At 39.9% G+C, this 15350-nt stretch overlaps 1 protein-coding gene across 2 annotated transcripts in view; it reads left to right on the top strand.

Moving 5' to 3' along the window:
* Positions 1–15350, top strand: part of DNAJA3 (DnaJ heat shock protein family (Hsp40) member A3) — a 161799-nt gene that overhangs the window by 109101 nt on the left and 37348 nt on the right. Inside the window, exon 2 of one of the 2 annotated variants that reach the window (XM_069106515.1) lies at positions 7858–8084. In XM_069106515.1, coding sequence (XP_068962616.1) covers positions 7874–8084 — 211 coding nt within the window. In that variant the 5' untranslated portion in view covers positions 7858–7873. Of the gene's footprint in view, positions 1–7839; positions 8085–15350 lie in introns of those variants that run through there. The other variant, XM_069106524.1, reaches the window with a different exon arrangement.

Here is a 15350-nt window from a genome sequence, read left to right as displayed (position 1 = left end):
CTTGATATAGGGAACGCATGATGAGGGATGTGAAAATTTCCTAAGGTGTTATTGCTAATTTCAATTTCAATTCAAATCTTTTTCAAACCAAGAAGCAGCAAGTCAATCAAAAAGCCTAATAGGCATTTCAAACTAATAGTCATATGCCTGCTGGAACTCAAGGTGGGGTCTGGATAGATCTGGGGTAGATAGATGGCATAGTGTTTGATTTGGAATCAGTAACACCTGATTTTAAATACTGTGTCAAAAACTAATTCTCTGAACTCCTCTGTAAAACAGGAATAACAATAGCGTCTACCTCAGAGAAGTATTATGAGAATCAAATGAGATAATATGTAAACAAATCACTTGTTGCAAACCTTAAAGTGCTAATTCATAAAGTAAAACCCTGATGTGTCAAACTCCTCATTCTGGACAGTTTAGCATGTTCTATTTAACTGAAGTGAGAGATAAAGGTAAATTAAGACACTGACAGAAACACATCCTGATTTTTTAGTAATGGGTCCAACGGAAATATACCTCTGTCACCCTTTTACCTTCCTTTATTCGTCAACCATTATTAAATGCTTACTACTGAAGAGTGTAGCAGCAAGCACCCCAGCGTCCCCAGGGTGGCTGCTCACACAGGTTCTTAGATCTGCTTTGATAAAGGAAAGCAACTCAAAATGGGTTAACAAGCTTACTTTAATCAGTCAGACATATATCGTTTACCTTGTTCAGGGGAAAAGGTCGGCACCCCGAACTTCAAAGTACACAGACAGAATTATCAAGACAGAAACAGATCTAGTAGACAGATTTCAAACTGTCCAACTATTACATCCATACCCAGTCAACATCTGGGTTTTTTCAAAGCCGGGGGGCTCAGGACAACAGCTTCCCAGAATTCAGATCAAATCACAGAACACTTCTCAAAGTGAGCCCCAAAACAAAGCTACACATCAGGGCTTACATAGCCTTCTCCTGGCTCAGAGAATGTAACAACCTTTTGGACCCACTGGCCAATCAAAAAGTATCTACTGAAAAACAAGCCTCCCAGCCAGGCTCCAGGTGCACTTTAGCCTAGGGGCAGGGAAGATCTTTAAAATTTACATTCCCATTACAAAGAGTGAAGAACATTACACTATGTGCTGGGGAAGATATAAAGACAAATAAGACACAGTCCCTTACCTCAGGAAGCCTTGAATTTAGTAAGGGCTGTAAGACATGAATGCTAAGCTATTCTGGGTCTGAATCTCAAGGACCAAAGGCACATTTCTTCTATCTCTAAATGCTAGGTTTACTGATAATGTTCAAACCATTGGTGGTATGCACATACCTAAGAATGAAATTTAAAAAAAATAACATTTTAAAATGGGGGAAATGAGGGATTGACTATTATATATCAGTTTACAAATACAGAAAAATTCAATTATCCTCTAACTGCAAAGTAATGTATCTTGCAATGATATTGACAAGAAAGTCTTCCCTTCACTGAATTTCATTTTTTTTCATCCTCACATTTGTATAGTGCTTTATAGTTTCAGAACTACTTTTACATACAGTATCTCATTTGGGTCTTAGAACAATGCTATGAGGTTGACAGAAGCAGTTTTGGCCCTAAGGATAGGTGTGTCCGGTGGCAGAACTTGATCTAAAATTAGGACTTCTAAGTTCAGAGTACTAACTAACTCAACATGATCCTCAGGTCTATCCCCACTTTGAGCTAATTGCTTAGCTGTATAACAGAAGCCTTGGTTTCTACCAACTCATGAAGTTTCTTAAACAGCTATTCAAGAAACTGCCAGAACTTGGTTCATAACAGGAATATAACCAAGATAACAGGGTTATGTATTTGATGGTTTCATTGTTGTCCCAGCAACACCTCAAACTACTCTATTCCTTACAGGGCTTTATGCAAAGTGGTAATATCCAAGAGTACATTCACTATAGACCTTTTGGAGTTTTGCCAGGAGAGAGGTGGGTTAGGTTGAAGAAAGATGGGGAAGAACTAAAGAAGAGAGTAGAAAAAGGGGAGATGGTCAGAAAGTACAATTTGAGAAATTCTCAACGAAATGTCACTGCTTCTTAAGTGAATTTCTCAAGGAATTGGACTAAGGACTCTTCTCTCTTCCCTATACTGTAGGGAAACTAAATTAATCTCACCAACAGAGCTAAAAAGACTGGATGCATTTTTATCTATGCTGGAAGAAGTAGAAGTCATGCAGACCCAAAACCATGCAATTAACTCAATCTACAATTGTTGCATTTCCAGCAGTACAGTCATTTTTATCAAATAGCAGGTGGTCCTTTCTTTTCCTCTTGGTGTGCTGAGTCCTTCCAGACATCTATACATTTTGCTCCTGCCCTTGGACCAACCCACATTTAGATACTCTACAAGACCATACATACATCACCACTCCAAGGAAGCTTTAAGGGTCCAATGGATTGTAAAGAATTGCTAGCAAAATAATGAATTATAAGAAAGGGGACATATATGTGTGCATAAATTACTTTCATTCCATTGTGGTACAACATTTGAAATTCTTTTTTTTAAGGGATGTCAAATTTTAGATCACATTCAACTCAGCAAACATTTCATTTGATACTAAGGAAGACACAAAGAACATCAGACCATGAGCTTACAATATAGTCGAGAAGGAACCACATACAGTCACAAAACAAAACAGAACAAGATAAACACATAGGTAAGCTATAAACCATGTGCTATGAAAGTCCAAGGAAGGATGTTTATCATCTTGCAAAAGGCTTCCCAGAGGACATGAGACCTGAGCTGTTTTATAGGATTTAGAACTGTACTTTATAATCATTTAGTCTAAAATTCTCAATTCAACATACATTTATTTATTAAAAATCTTCTTATGCAAGGCATTGAATTATACAGAGACAAAAAACAAAAAAACAACCATCTATATAATGGGGATACAGTATGTACAAAGATAAGTAAGCAGAAGGTAATTCTCTTTGGCCCCAGAGAGCTGAACTAGAAGCAATGGATAGAATAGCAATAAATGGAAGAGAGACAGATTCAGGCTCAATAGAAAGATCTTCCTAAGAGCTAGAGTTAAATGTAGTAGATGGTATAGAGCTTCAAGTGCTGGACTTAGAGACAGAAGACCTGAATTCCAATCCTGCTGTAGAAACTTTCTAGCTGTATGATGGCAAGTCTTTTAATTTCTCTCCACCTGAGTTTCCTCAGTTTTAAAATGGAGTAATAATAAAACCTGTTTTACAGGATTGTAAAGATCAGATTCAATAATATAAGTGGGCTCTTACTGTGCTTAAGAAGTGACAAATATGATGAATATAGAGAAGCATGGAAAGATTTACATGTTCTGATACAGAATGAACCAAGAAAACAACATAATACTTTTACTATATAAATGGAAAGAACAACAAAAAACCCCCAAAAGTGAATATTGCAAAATTATACATAACAAGTATGGCCCCAAGGAAAAGAAATTATAAGACACCCCCATCCCATTCCTTTACAGAGGCTGGAGCTCCACAAGTGTAGTTAATTGCATACATTTTCATTTTTTTTCAACATATTTTGGTTATTTTTTCTCTTCCCGTTTTTTTTTCTAAAAAATATTTGTCATATGGGATGGTTGTCTGGAAAGTGGTAGAGGGGTGGGTCCTGGGAGAAATTCTCGTGACACAGAAAACCAAAATGTATCAATACAAATGAATTTTTAAAAATTGTGATAATATATGTGAAGTGCTTTGTTAGCTATTATAATTAGCTGTCCAAAATTAGATAGGCTGCCTTGGAAGATAGTAAGTTCCCCTTTGAAGTAAGTACTGGATGACCATTTGTCAGGTATATTGTAGAGAGGATTCTTATTTAGATTTGGGCTGGACTTCATGGCCTCTGAGATCCCTTGCAACTAGTAAGGCTACTTTTCTTCCACAAGCCAGTCTGAATTTTTAAAAATTATTTTTACTAATCCCTTTATAAATGACATTAATTTCCAATTACACCCTCCTCTGCCCCCACCCAAGCCATTTCTTGTAACAAAGAATAAGAAAATTAAAAAAAAAAGTAGTTCAGCAAAACTATCCAACACATCAATATTGTATATGCAATATTTCACATCCAGAGTCAATAAAAGGAGGGAAGTACTTTTTCTCAGCTCTTCTCTGGAGCCAAGCACGGCCATTAATTATACAACATTGAGTTTCCTTTTTTTTTTGTTCTTTTCTACATTTTTGTAGATATTTTTTTATATAGAACTTTCAGGTTTCCATGAATTTTTCATGCTCACTTTATCTTATGCTCAAAAATTATTCATGTACCCAACACTTTTCAGTCAATTCCAATTTACTTTATTTCTAGTTCTTTATTACCACAAAAAGTTTGGCAATGACTATCACATCATCTGTTGGACTTTTCTATCTTTGACCTCCTTGAGGTATATGCATAACAATGATATTTCTGGACTGAAGGGAGGGGACATCTTTGTTGCTTTTATTTTTCACTTTTTGGAGGGGGGAAGGCAAGGCAATTGGGGTTAAGTGACTTGCCCAAGGTCACACAGCTAGAGTATGGTCACATTTGAATTCAGGTCCTCCTGACTCCAGGGCCAGTGCTCTATTCACTGTGCCATCTAGCTGTCCTCCTTTTTTTGGTTACTTTTTGTTACTTTTTTAATGTAATTCCAAATTACTTCACTAAAATATTTAGCTAAGTCCTGATGAGTGCAAATGATGAATCCTATAAAATGTTTGAATATATTTGAATTTTCACTTCAATTCAAAGTTAAAATTATGTAAAATATATTCACTGGTTCCAGCCCAATTGAAATATGAAGTTAGAATTTGAATAATCTAACTACTTCACAATATTCATTCATTATTCATACTAATAGGGACCTAGCTGCATTTTCTATGTACCTTATATTCTGTTCAATGGTGGCTATTTCCATCATTTGTCATTTTTGCTAATTCTGCTAGAATTCTCAGAATTTAATATAGTGTACCATGCCCACTTAAAGATCCAGAGAGGAGGGTATGAGGACAAAGGAGCTAAGGTCCCAGGTGTCTAGTCAACTTACATTATCCTAGAAGCACACAGAAGTCTCCCATTAAAACCCATCCCTCAAGTAGCTTTAGACTGGGCCTTGTGCCAATGGCAGAGAATGAGAGGCTGGCATTGAAACAAACCAATGTCTCTGGACTCCATTGGGTTTGGGATGGAGTTAGGCAGGAGGGAGTTTAGGCAGTCAAAATCTTGGAGATAGGAGGCTGTGCTGAGATTCACTGCAAAGCAGAGAGCAGGTCAGAGAGCCAAGAGAAGAAACCAAAATAGATTCAAATAAAGAGCAGAGTTTGGTTCACCCTCTGTCTTCCTACAAGGTCAGATGATGCTCCCCACCTCCCACTTACACATATATGCATACACATTCATAATACACATGCTCATGGGTTGTATAAATTTGTCAGGCTAGGAACAGTAGCGTCTGAGGGTTCTCAGAGATGGAGTTTGCATAGGCACAGGAAAGTTGAATCAGGAGATACCCATACTATGTATAAACACACAGACACATACAGAGATAAGTTCACCTGTCAGCTTTCCCATCTCAGAATGTAGGTCTTTTGGGATCAGAGCAGGTCTATCAGACTTAAAGATCAGTAAAAGCTCAGACATTTTTCAAGGGGACCCATTCCTATGTTATATTATTAATGTTATTAATTATATAATTAATGTATATTAATTCAAAGATAATCTAAAAATGGTACTTAATACATTTTGATTGTGGGAGGATGTGGGCAATGTTGATGGGATATAGGCTGTGAGAGCCCCCTTGAACTCTCTTGAATCTTCCCAATGGATCTGGCATTGTGTGAGGCCATAAGCCTTCCATTATTAATTTGAGTGAAGTTACCCTTAACCTAACCTACCTCTGCATTATCTGTTACCTCAGGCTGTCTCCCATCCTTGATCCCATCAAAATCCCATTCTCTTGGTTGCTGGAGTCTGACCTCAGTCCCATCAAGACCCTCTGTAGACCCCTTCTCCCAGACTACTTGGGACTCGGAGACCCCTAGATCTCTCCCACAATCTTTCTGTATGTAAGATCCATCTTGCCTCCATGAAGGTGCTTATTCAATCTACCTCAAATTCAAGTACTTAGTCTCCTTAAGAGGCCCAATACTGCGAGTCTTTAATAAATTTTGTTTTACTTTGGCTGTGAGAAGGCTTGACTCTTAATTCGGCAGGACCCGAACTTTCTCTATTTTGGGGTCTCTAGCACCCCTAAACCCCAAACCTCAACAGTGTGGTACAATACAAAAGGAGCCTAGGAGGGGTGGGGTCACAGAACCTGGGTAGGAGGGTTGAGGTCAAAGGAGGCTTCTGAGGATGTAGCTAGCACCTAAGCTGTCTAGGAGGGGAAATTCTGAGAGGTAGGATTTGTTCTGTTAAGCTTGGACTCAGTCAAAGACCGCAACCCAAGGGCTTAGAAGGCCAAGTGTGGCAGCAGGTTCCCCACCCCTGCCCTAGAAAAACCCCTCACAGCTCTACAAAACTTTGCCATTTACAAATTGTTTTTATTGCCAGAGCTGTGTGAGGTCAGTAGTTTTGTAGATGGGGAAAGAAGCTCAAGAGGGTAGGCGACTTGCCCACAACCACGGGGCACTGCAGGCCTCCAGGCCCTCCAGGGTGTATGGGAAAGGTAAAAGTGTGATTTCTTAGAGACAGTCTGCTAAAGTAAGTCTTTAGGTCTTAGGCCTAAGTTTTCATTTTTTTTTATTAGAAATTATGTGACTTTGAAACTTTAGAAATCTATTCTAGTCAGTCCTTCTCACCCAGCTTACCATGAAAGAGTAACAAGCAGTAACCTTGGAAAAGAAGCTCAGTCCCTGGCTCCCAGACAAAAACTCCTAGATAATATTACAAATAATGAAGAATGGAAGGAGCTGGCAGCAGCAGGTGGATGTGACCAATCAAGGGACAGACCTTGGGACCCTCAAGTCTAGATAAGAATGTATCAAGGGTAGACTGAAAGGAGAGGTCCAGTATTCCGAGGTTGTAATACACTGACGTAATGGACCTAATGTATTATGTAACAAGATTAGAGCCTCATTAGTAATAATTATGTTAATATTCATAACCCTTGCTTATTAACCCAGCTTTGGCTTATGTACGGCGCCCTCCTCTCTCTCGGTGCTGTCCCACTCACTTCTCGTGAGATTCTAATAAATCTTTCTACCTTCACTTTAAGAGGTCTCCGAGTGGTCAATTTGTGTTAGGGTCTCCGTATCCCACACAAGGGCTCCTGTTTTCAAATTCAGGAGCCCTACACCCCCAAACGCACTGGTGGGACACGAACGCTGGTGCCCAGGCCAGGCTGGCGACTCGGGTTTGTTTGTGGAACTGCCTGCCGGGAGGGGGATACGTGGGCTGGCCGGTCTGTAGGGAAGTTCCCGAAAACTCAGGAACTTGAGACCGCACGTAAGGGCGAAGATGACGACCGCCTCTCAGGGTCACACTGAGAGATGGGGCGCATTGCACCCTGGGATCCGTTTTGCGAGTTCACCGTAAGGCACGCTGGGAGGTGTAGTTCCACCGTTAGTAGCGGCGCAGTCAAATTCATTTTGACACAGGTTACGAGTAGCCCTCTCAAAATCCCTAATCATTTTACAACTCATCCAGTAACTTTCCACGGAACTCCAAGTCTCAGTCTCGGCCACTCCGTTAGGGAGTGAGTTGTTGTTGCGCAACTGAAACTTTTGCTTGATGCACGCTCTAATATTTCTCGCGGGAAAGGAAGTTACATTCCTGGAAGTGCGCGTGCGCAAGCGCACCCCTTCCCCCTTTCTCGACGAGTCGTTCCGAGGCCGGCTCGCGCAGGCGCTGTGTCCCCAAGCCAAGATGGCTGCGAGGTGCTCCTCACGCTGGTTGTCGCTTGCTGTGGGGACCCCCAGGCTGCCGGCTGCTGCGGGGAAAGGGGCTCGGGCACCCTGGGAGGGCACCGTAGTTGTCTCTCTGGGCCGTAGGCTAAGCCATGCAGTCATCTCGCCTCGTTTGGGAGTCTGCGCCCCAGGGAGACTCCTGACATTGAGACCCAGCGTCTGCCTCTCAGGTGAGGGGAGGCTTCGGCGCCGGGTCTGGAGGGCGAGGGAGCAGCCGAGGGCGAAGTCACCCTCACTTGGTCGGGCCAGGTCGGGGAGGTAGGACCTGGCCACTGAGGGGCTGGGGCCCTGCCCGGGGAAGCTGGCTGGGGGAGGGGAAGTGTGGCCCGGGCCTGCCTGAATGAGCCTGGGAGGCGGCGCCGGCTGTCAGCATGTGACAGGGAGCCTGGAGCAGTCAGAGCGAGCGAGGGCTGCCCCTTGGAGCTGCCGGGGTGCGCCTCAGGCCCTCTCGGCCCTCTGGAGCTCGTGGCCTTCTCCTCCGGGATCGCGCCGCGCCCCCCAGGCAGTAGCAGCGTGGAGCCTGAGAAGACAAACTGGGGTCTTTGGTCAAAAACGGCCGACCCAGACACCACTTCCTCTAGGAAGCAGGCCCTGATGACCTGCCTAGATTACGGGATAATGAGTAGATCAAATGGGATCATGTGTGTGAAGCCCATTACGGACCTTAAAACTTTGTATAAGTGTGAACTTATTATGACGTTAGCCCGAGCAACGTCTTGTGCACTTAAATGTTTTGTGCCGGCGGGATTTGGGTCATCGCTTTAGAGCAGGAAGGGTCAGTCTCACCCCTATATTTTACAGATAAAGAACCGATTCCCAGAGAATTTTAAGTGCTGTCCCTAAGGACACACAGATGTAGTGAGTGGGACAGTCGGGATTTGAACTTGAGGTCCTTTGACTCCAGTAAGTTAATAAACATTTGTGCTAAGCACTGTGCTAAGAGCTGGGGATTCAAAGAAAGGGGAAGGAAAAGAAAAGAAAACAAAACAAAAGAAAAGATCCTGCCTCCAGGGAGCTCACAATCTAATAATATTAATTGAGTCTCTTCCACTATGATCCTATGATCCATGATGGGAACCTGATTTTTCCTATACTTGTTTCTGCTTCTAAACTCTAGCATAATGTTCTTGGTGGGGTAGACTAGACAGTTAATGTTTCGTAAATCAGCTCAGTGTGTGTAGATATCTAAAAATGCACACAAACACAGATACACACATATGGGACACTTAATGTATGTTCTTTTGGCTGTTCAGTACTGGATGGTTTGGTGCTGTAGGATGTAAAAGATGCTTGGTTTTTTCTGCCATGATTTATAAGGGTGCTTTTTATAAGGTGCTTCTCTTGGAGCAACATTGTGAAGTGTAACTATCCTTGTTTCATAGGTGGGAAAAATTAAATAATGTCTGTAAAAGTGCTTTGCCGCTTTGTTTGCACTGCATAGCTTTCAGTTGTTAATGTCCATAGTCATAAGGCTACTAAATGGCATTGTCACTCTTAACTCAGACCTTCTGGCTATACATAAAGCACTCTGCTCTGTACTAGTTATACAAATGGGAAACACCAGAGCTCTTGCCTGTTGGCAAGCTCAGAATTTAATGGGGGAGCTAAGATATAAGCCCCCAAAATTATGATTCAAAGAACAGTAATAAAATAGCATTTATATAGTGCCTATTTTGTGCCAGACACTATGTTAAGCACTTAGCAGATATCTTATTTTACAGTTGAGGAAATCGAGGCAAACAGGTGAAGTGAATTGCCCAAGGTAGCATAGCTAATCTGAAGCTGGATGTGATCTTCCAGACTCCAGCTCTGAGCTAAGAGACAATGAGGTATTACTCTCCTGGGGAAAAACGTATTGCTTTGGGGATTATGGAAGGCTTTGTGAAGGAGGCCTCTCTGCATCTTATCAGGGACCTGTCGAGATTTTTGGCAAGTGAAAATGTAGAAGGGGTCCATTTAAATTATGGACAATAGCATGTACAAATGTAAGAAGCAGGATAGTATAATGTCCTTAGAATATAAAGATAACCTTAAAGTCCAGGCCTAGGCAATTCATGTCCTCATAAAATAATTATAAACTGATACCCCATTGTATTTCATTATGTTTATAGTGTATCCTCAATAAATGATTTATACTTAATGACTTTTTGAGATCGGTATTCTTTTTTTCCAGAGTTAAAGTCGTATCATTTGATATGGGTCCAGAAGAGTTGACAAATGATAATTTTTTTTAGTATTCACTGTGTTCATTCCCTATTAGTGGACTCTTGGATATGGAAGTTATATACAGATCTTGAATAAATGGTCTTATGGCAGGATCACCCTCACAGTATTATCAGTGTAGAGTTGGAAGGGACCTTAGAGTTCTGGTGCCTTATTTTATAGATGAGAAATTTGAGATATAGAGAGGTTAAGTGACTTAGGATAATAGGATCATATCTTTAGAGTTGGAAAGGACCTCAGAGGCCTTCTACTTCAGTGTTGCCATTTTAGAGATAAGGAAACTGAGGCTCAGAGTGTAAATAACTTTTTCAAAGTCACACAAAGAGTGACCTTTGGGGGGGATTTGAACCCAGGTCCTCTTGACTACTAATCCAGATCTGTCATCATTCTGTCTCCCTTACAATCCTAATTTTATTAAAAGACATTGAGTTACTTAGAGTTAACATGTTGTAGTGGGTAGAATTGGCCTCAAAGACAGAAAGACCTGGCCCCCTCTGACACATACTGGCTGTGGTGATCTCGGGCAAGGCACTTGATCTCTTAGTGCCCTCGATAACTCTCTGGAGGCAATTAATTGCAGAGGAGGTGCCAGCCTGCATTGGTAGAGGAATTGGGAGTTTCCTATACCAATTAAATACCAAGTCCATGCTTTCACCTTTACCTCTTATTCTTATGCAGCTTGTATTTGGGGACAGACCCACTAAAGTACCATACATGAAATTGAATAACAGAGACTGAGTTACACAAGAGCTAGTTTCATGATGTGATGTTTCAAATGTATACTATTTATTAAAAGTACTATACAGATCTTAGCCAGTTTTCTAAGGGTTCCTCTTCCTGATCTTACTAGACCTCTAACCCAGTTATTCAGTGATGATGATATGTGTAGCACTAAGGCTGACTTTCTTTAGCTTCTACTGGTTTCCATCAGATTCAATTCTTTCTTAGGGCTAACAATTTCTTCCACTTTCACTTAGCTATGGAAGATGTTATCCAGTGTGCTTACCACTAAAAAGAAAAATGGTCATTTTCAGGCTTTATTTAACATTTAATATTAATATAAAATGTGACTTTTTCAAAATTATAAAAAGTGATTCAGAAAGCAAAATCCACTTTAAAGACTTTCCTCTAATGAGATTCCTAATTAATACAACGGAAATTACTTCTATCCTCTGATGATCAAGTGAGGCATAAATTGGGTAATGAAGCTTGCTTGACAAAGATTTTTGCTTCTGTCCATCCCATGCAGAGTCCAAATGGAAGCTATATTCCTCCCTAGATAGTGGAGTTCTCTAGATGTACCTGGGTCAAGGGTTTTTTTTTTTGGAGGGCAATTGGGATTAAGTGACTTGCCCAAGGTCACATGGCTAGTTTTTGTGCTAAAGTGTCTGAGATTGGATTTGAATTCAGGTCCTCCTGACTCCAGGGCCAGTGCTCTATTTACTTCGGCACCTAGCCGCCCTGGGGTCAAGGGTTCTTAACTTTTTCTCTGTCATGGACTCCTTTGGCTGTCCTTTGAAGCCTATGGACCTTTTCCCAGAATAATGTTTTCTTGCCTACATTCATAATTGAAGGAAATAATAAATTTCAGTTAGAGGTTAGTGAAAATGCAAATGCAACTTTTTCTCCATATAATTTAAAGGACCCCCCTGAATTCTATTCACAGCTTCCCAAGGAGTATATGGACACTAGGTTAACCCTTAGCCTAGTTGTATTTGACATTGTACTGATTTCATCAAGAATCAAAATACTGGGGCAGCCAGGTAGCACAGAGAGTAAGAGCACCAGCTCCAGTGTCGGGATGACCTGGGGATCGAATCCAGGCTCCGACACTTAGCACCCACCCAGAAACACCTGGCCGTGTAACCTTGAGCAAGTTATTTAACCCCAATTGCTTTCAAAAAAAAAAAAAGAATCTATATAAGAATCTGTAAAACCTCTGTGATGAAACCTACAACCACATTCCCGAAAAAACAAGTAGATGAAGAGTGCCTGTTAGTTAATTGTGATAGAACAACTATTACTTTATCTAAGAAGTGGCATGAATGCTATCCAGGAGATGTTTGAGAAAAGAAAGTAATCTGCTTATGTAGAAAAAGATAGTGAATGGGTGGCTTAAGTGTTGCCCTGATACCTTTGTAGAGGTATCAGAGTTAAAATGTAGGCAAGAGGTTCCAGTGAACTGAGTAGATTCCTTGTGGAGGATTGATGGACAAAAGTTGCACAATAGTTGAAAGCAAATGGGTTGTGATTTGCAGTGTTACAAGCTAAACATTGAAGAAGTCATAACTTCATTGGATTGTTGTAGTGTGCTTTTTTAGACCAAGGTCATGCACATTTTTTGGTACATGTTTCTCATATGGAGACAGAGTGTTTAATGAACTGAGTCTCATGGCAGACTATTTTTTTAGGAATCTGGGTGAATTAATCTTATCTGATTCAGAGATCAGCAGATTAAGTAAATCCTGAAGGCCAAATTCAGCCTACTATTTTTATACAACCTTAGAGAGAATGATTTTTACATTTTCAAGTACAGTAACCATTTTTATCTCCCACATGGCAGGCCATAGTTTGTTGACCTAAGTGGTCCCAAGTGTTTTGAGTCAGGTTGTTTATGGTCCAAGAGGAAGTTTGAAATCAATAGTGATCTGCTGTTAGAAATGACAACTAAAGGCAATGACATAATTATATAATTTTTAAAAGAGAAAAAAATAGGAAAAGTAAAAATTTAAAATCAGCTCTTCCCACTTGCATATGGATAAAACACTTCCCTCTGTTCAATTCACCAGTTATTTCCTGCCCTTGAGAATCTTTCCTTTACTAGTTTACTGCGGAGATACAACCTGTACACAGAAAAGTAAGTACAAGATTTGTTGAGGAGGGAGGTGTATTCATAAGAATCTGAAGGAAGATAAAAGATCTGAGAGCTGCAAGTGAAGAGATGGCGCATGCTAGTCATGGGATACAATCTATGTGAGGAAGGCATGAGATAAGGAGATGGAATACTGAGTTCAGGAAATGACTAGAAGTACAATTTGGCTGTAATGTAGAGTGAAGAAAAAGGAGAAATGTGAAAAAAGTTGGGAAAAGTAGTTTGGAGCCAGAGTATGGAAGATTTAAAATGCCAGGCTGAGTGAGGAGTTTATATTTTGTCTTAGAGGATATAAGGAACCACAAAATTTTAGAGTAGGGAAGTGACATGAGTAGAACTTTACCTTAAGAAAAGTATTTTGGCATCTGTATGAAAGAAGCTTTAAGTTCCCAGTGTGTAGGGATCATAATTTTGAGTTGTAGGTACTTATGAATATTATTTGACTGAACCAGGCTAACTTACATTGAAGTTTTAGACCAAGAGCTAAAGAAGTGTATGATACAACTTTATGGCCCAAGGTATTTGTTACTAACAAGGATTCATATTCCCAGTGCTGAAAAGAGTACAATTGCCTGGCAGTTTATTAGCCATGTTCTTCCTTGGAGCTGGACCCTCTAGCTTGTACTGTTTTTTGTTGTTGGTTTTAAATTTTCATAGTTATACTTAGGGGGAAAGAACAAATTGTTTATTAAATAAGTTTGACTTTCTAATTATTGTCAAGCATAGAAGTCTTATTTTCCATTTATTAGAAAGGTACACATTTACACTTAGATTAGGAGAACTTAAACTTTATTTTGGGAATAAGGGAAGGGAATGAGAACTATCTAATTTAAAGTTAACTATAATTTCCTCTATGCCCACTCCTGCTCAGATTTCTAAAGCTACTGCTGCCAAAACTACTGACTCCTCAGCTTTCTAGGTTTAATGCCGGGAGCTGGCGTTGGAAAGGAGGCCATACAAAGAAACTAGGAAGTTTTGTGTCCATACCAGTGTGTCTCAAAGTCAGAACTGGAATTTTGTTCTCCTATCAGATGGAAATTCTCTTTACTCCCACGAGACCTGCTTTTTTTTTTTTTTTGGTATAAAAAAAGTATAAACAAAAGAAAAATACTGATTGCAAAAGGATGAACTTTGCATTGTATTTCTTGTACATTCATTCTGATGTTTTCATTTGAAATTCCCCTACTTCTTTATGTGATTTCCTTCTCTGCTCCTCTTCAGCCTCCTCAGTCACCAATAATTTATTTAGATGAGGGTTATTTTACTGTTTTACTTTTCTCTTTTGTAAATGTTCCCATTATATCTCCTTTACTTTATCTTATTTATTCCCATTCTAATTGCCTTGACTTTATTATCAGTCACTCAGTCAAAGTTGGAGTTAGAGTACAAGGTCAGAGAGATCCCAGTCAACAAAATAAACTTGTTTTGCTATAGGTTGTTTAATCTAGTCTGTGCTTTCTATTTTCTTACTAAGTAGACTAGTAGCTTTTGTTTGCCTTTCCTCTTAGAACTAACTGATGCAATAGTCATGAAAGACAATCTGGAAATTTAGTCACATCAGTTTTGTGCTTTGATATCTTTTAATTTTTTCACTTTTGGGAAAAGCAAAACATTCTTGTGGATGATGGTGGGGGGACCTAAATCCTTAGACCATTCAGCAGCTACTTTAGAATATAGGGTAGTGTGTAAATGAGTGTAATCAAACAGTTTCTCTGGAATTTTCACTTTAACATTACTGTTTTATAAAATATTGCAGTTGCCTGGAATGCACATTTTGAATGAGAGAAATTTTTTAAAATGTTAAGACACCTTCACAAAGATTTGGCTCAATGCCTTTGTGCCATCTCTGAAGTTCACTAGATTCTAAAGATATGATCTTTTTCCATAATAAATTCTGGTAGCAACTTGACTAAGTTGCTTGCATTCATGTTGTAAGTCTGATATATAGTAGGGAAGTAACGTAAGTAGAGTTTTGCCTTAGGAAAATTATTTTGGGTAGCTGTGTGGAAGAAACTATTATTAATAACATATGTGAAACAATTGGTGAATGATTCTAAGAAAATTGGATTATTAGGTATTTCAAACCATCTTCTTTGTGACACCATTTGGGTTTTTCTTGGCAAAGATACAGGAGTAGTTTGCCATTTCCTTCTCCAGCTCATTTTGTAGATGAGGAAACTGAAGGAAACAGGGTTAAGTGACTTGCTCAGGGTCGCACAGCTATTATGTATCTGAGACTGGATTGGAACTCTAGGCCTGGTGCTCTCTCCACTGTGCCACCTAGCTACTGCTGGTGTGTGTGTGTGTGTGTGTGTGTGTGTGTGTGTGTGTGTGTGTGTGT

The sequence above is a fragment of the Petaurus breviceps genome, unplaced genomic scaffold, assembly GCF_028583685.1.
Source record: "Petaurus breviceps papuanus isolate PSGF00001 unplaced genomic scaffold, PetGlider_PUasm1.0 138, whole genome shotgun sequence".
Lineage (NCBI taxonomy): Eukaryota > Metazoa > Chordata > Mammalia > Diprotodontia > Petauridae > Petaurus > Petaurus breviceps.
The sequence above is the reverse complement of the archived record's forward strand: the minus strand, read 5'-3'. Positions and strand labels throughout refer to the sequence as shown.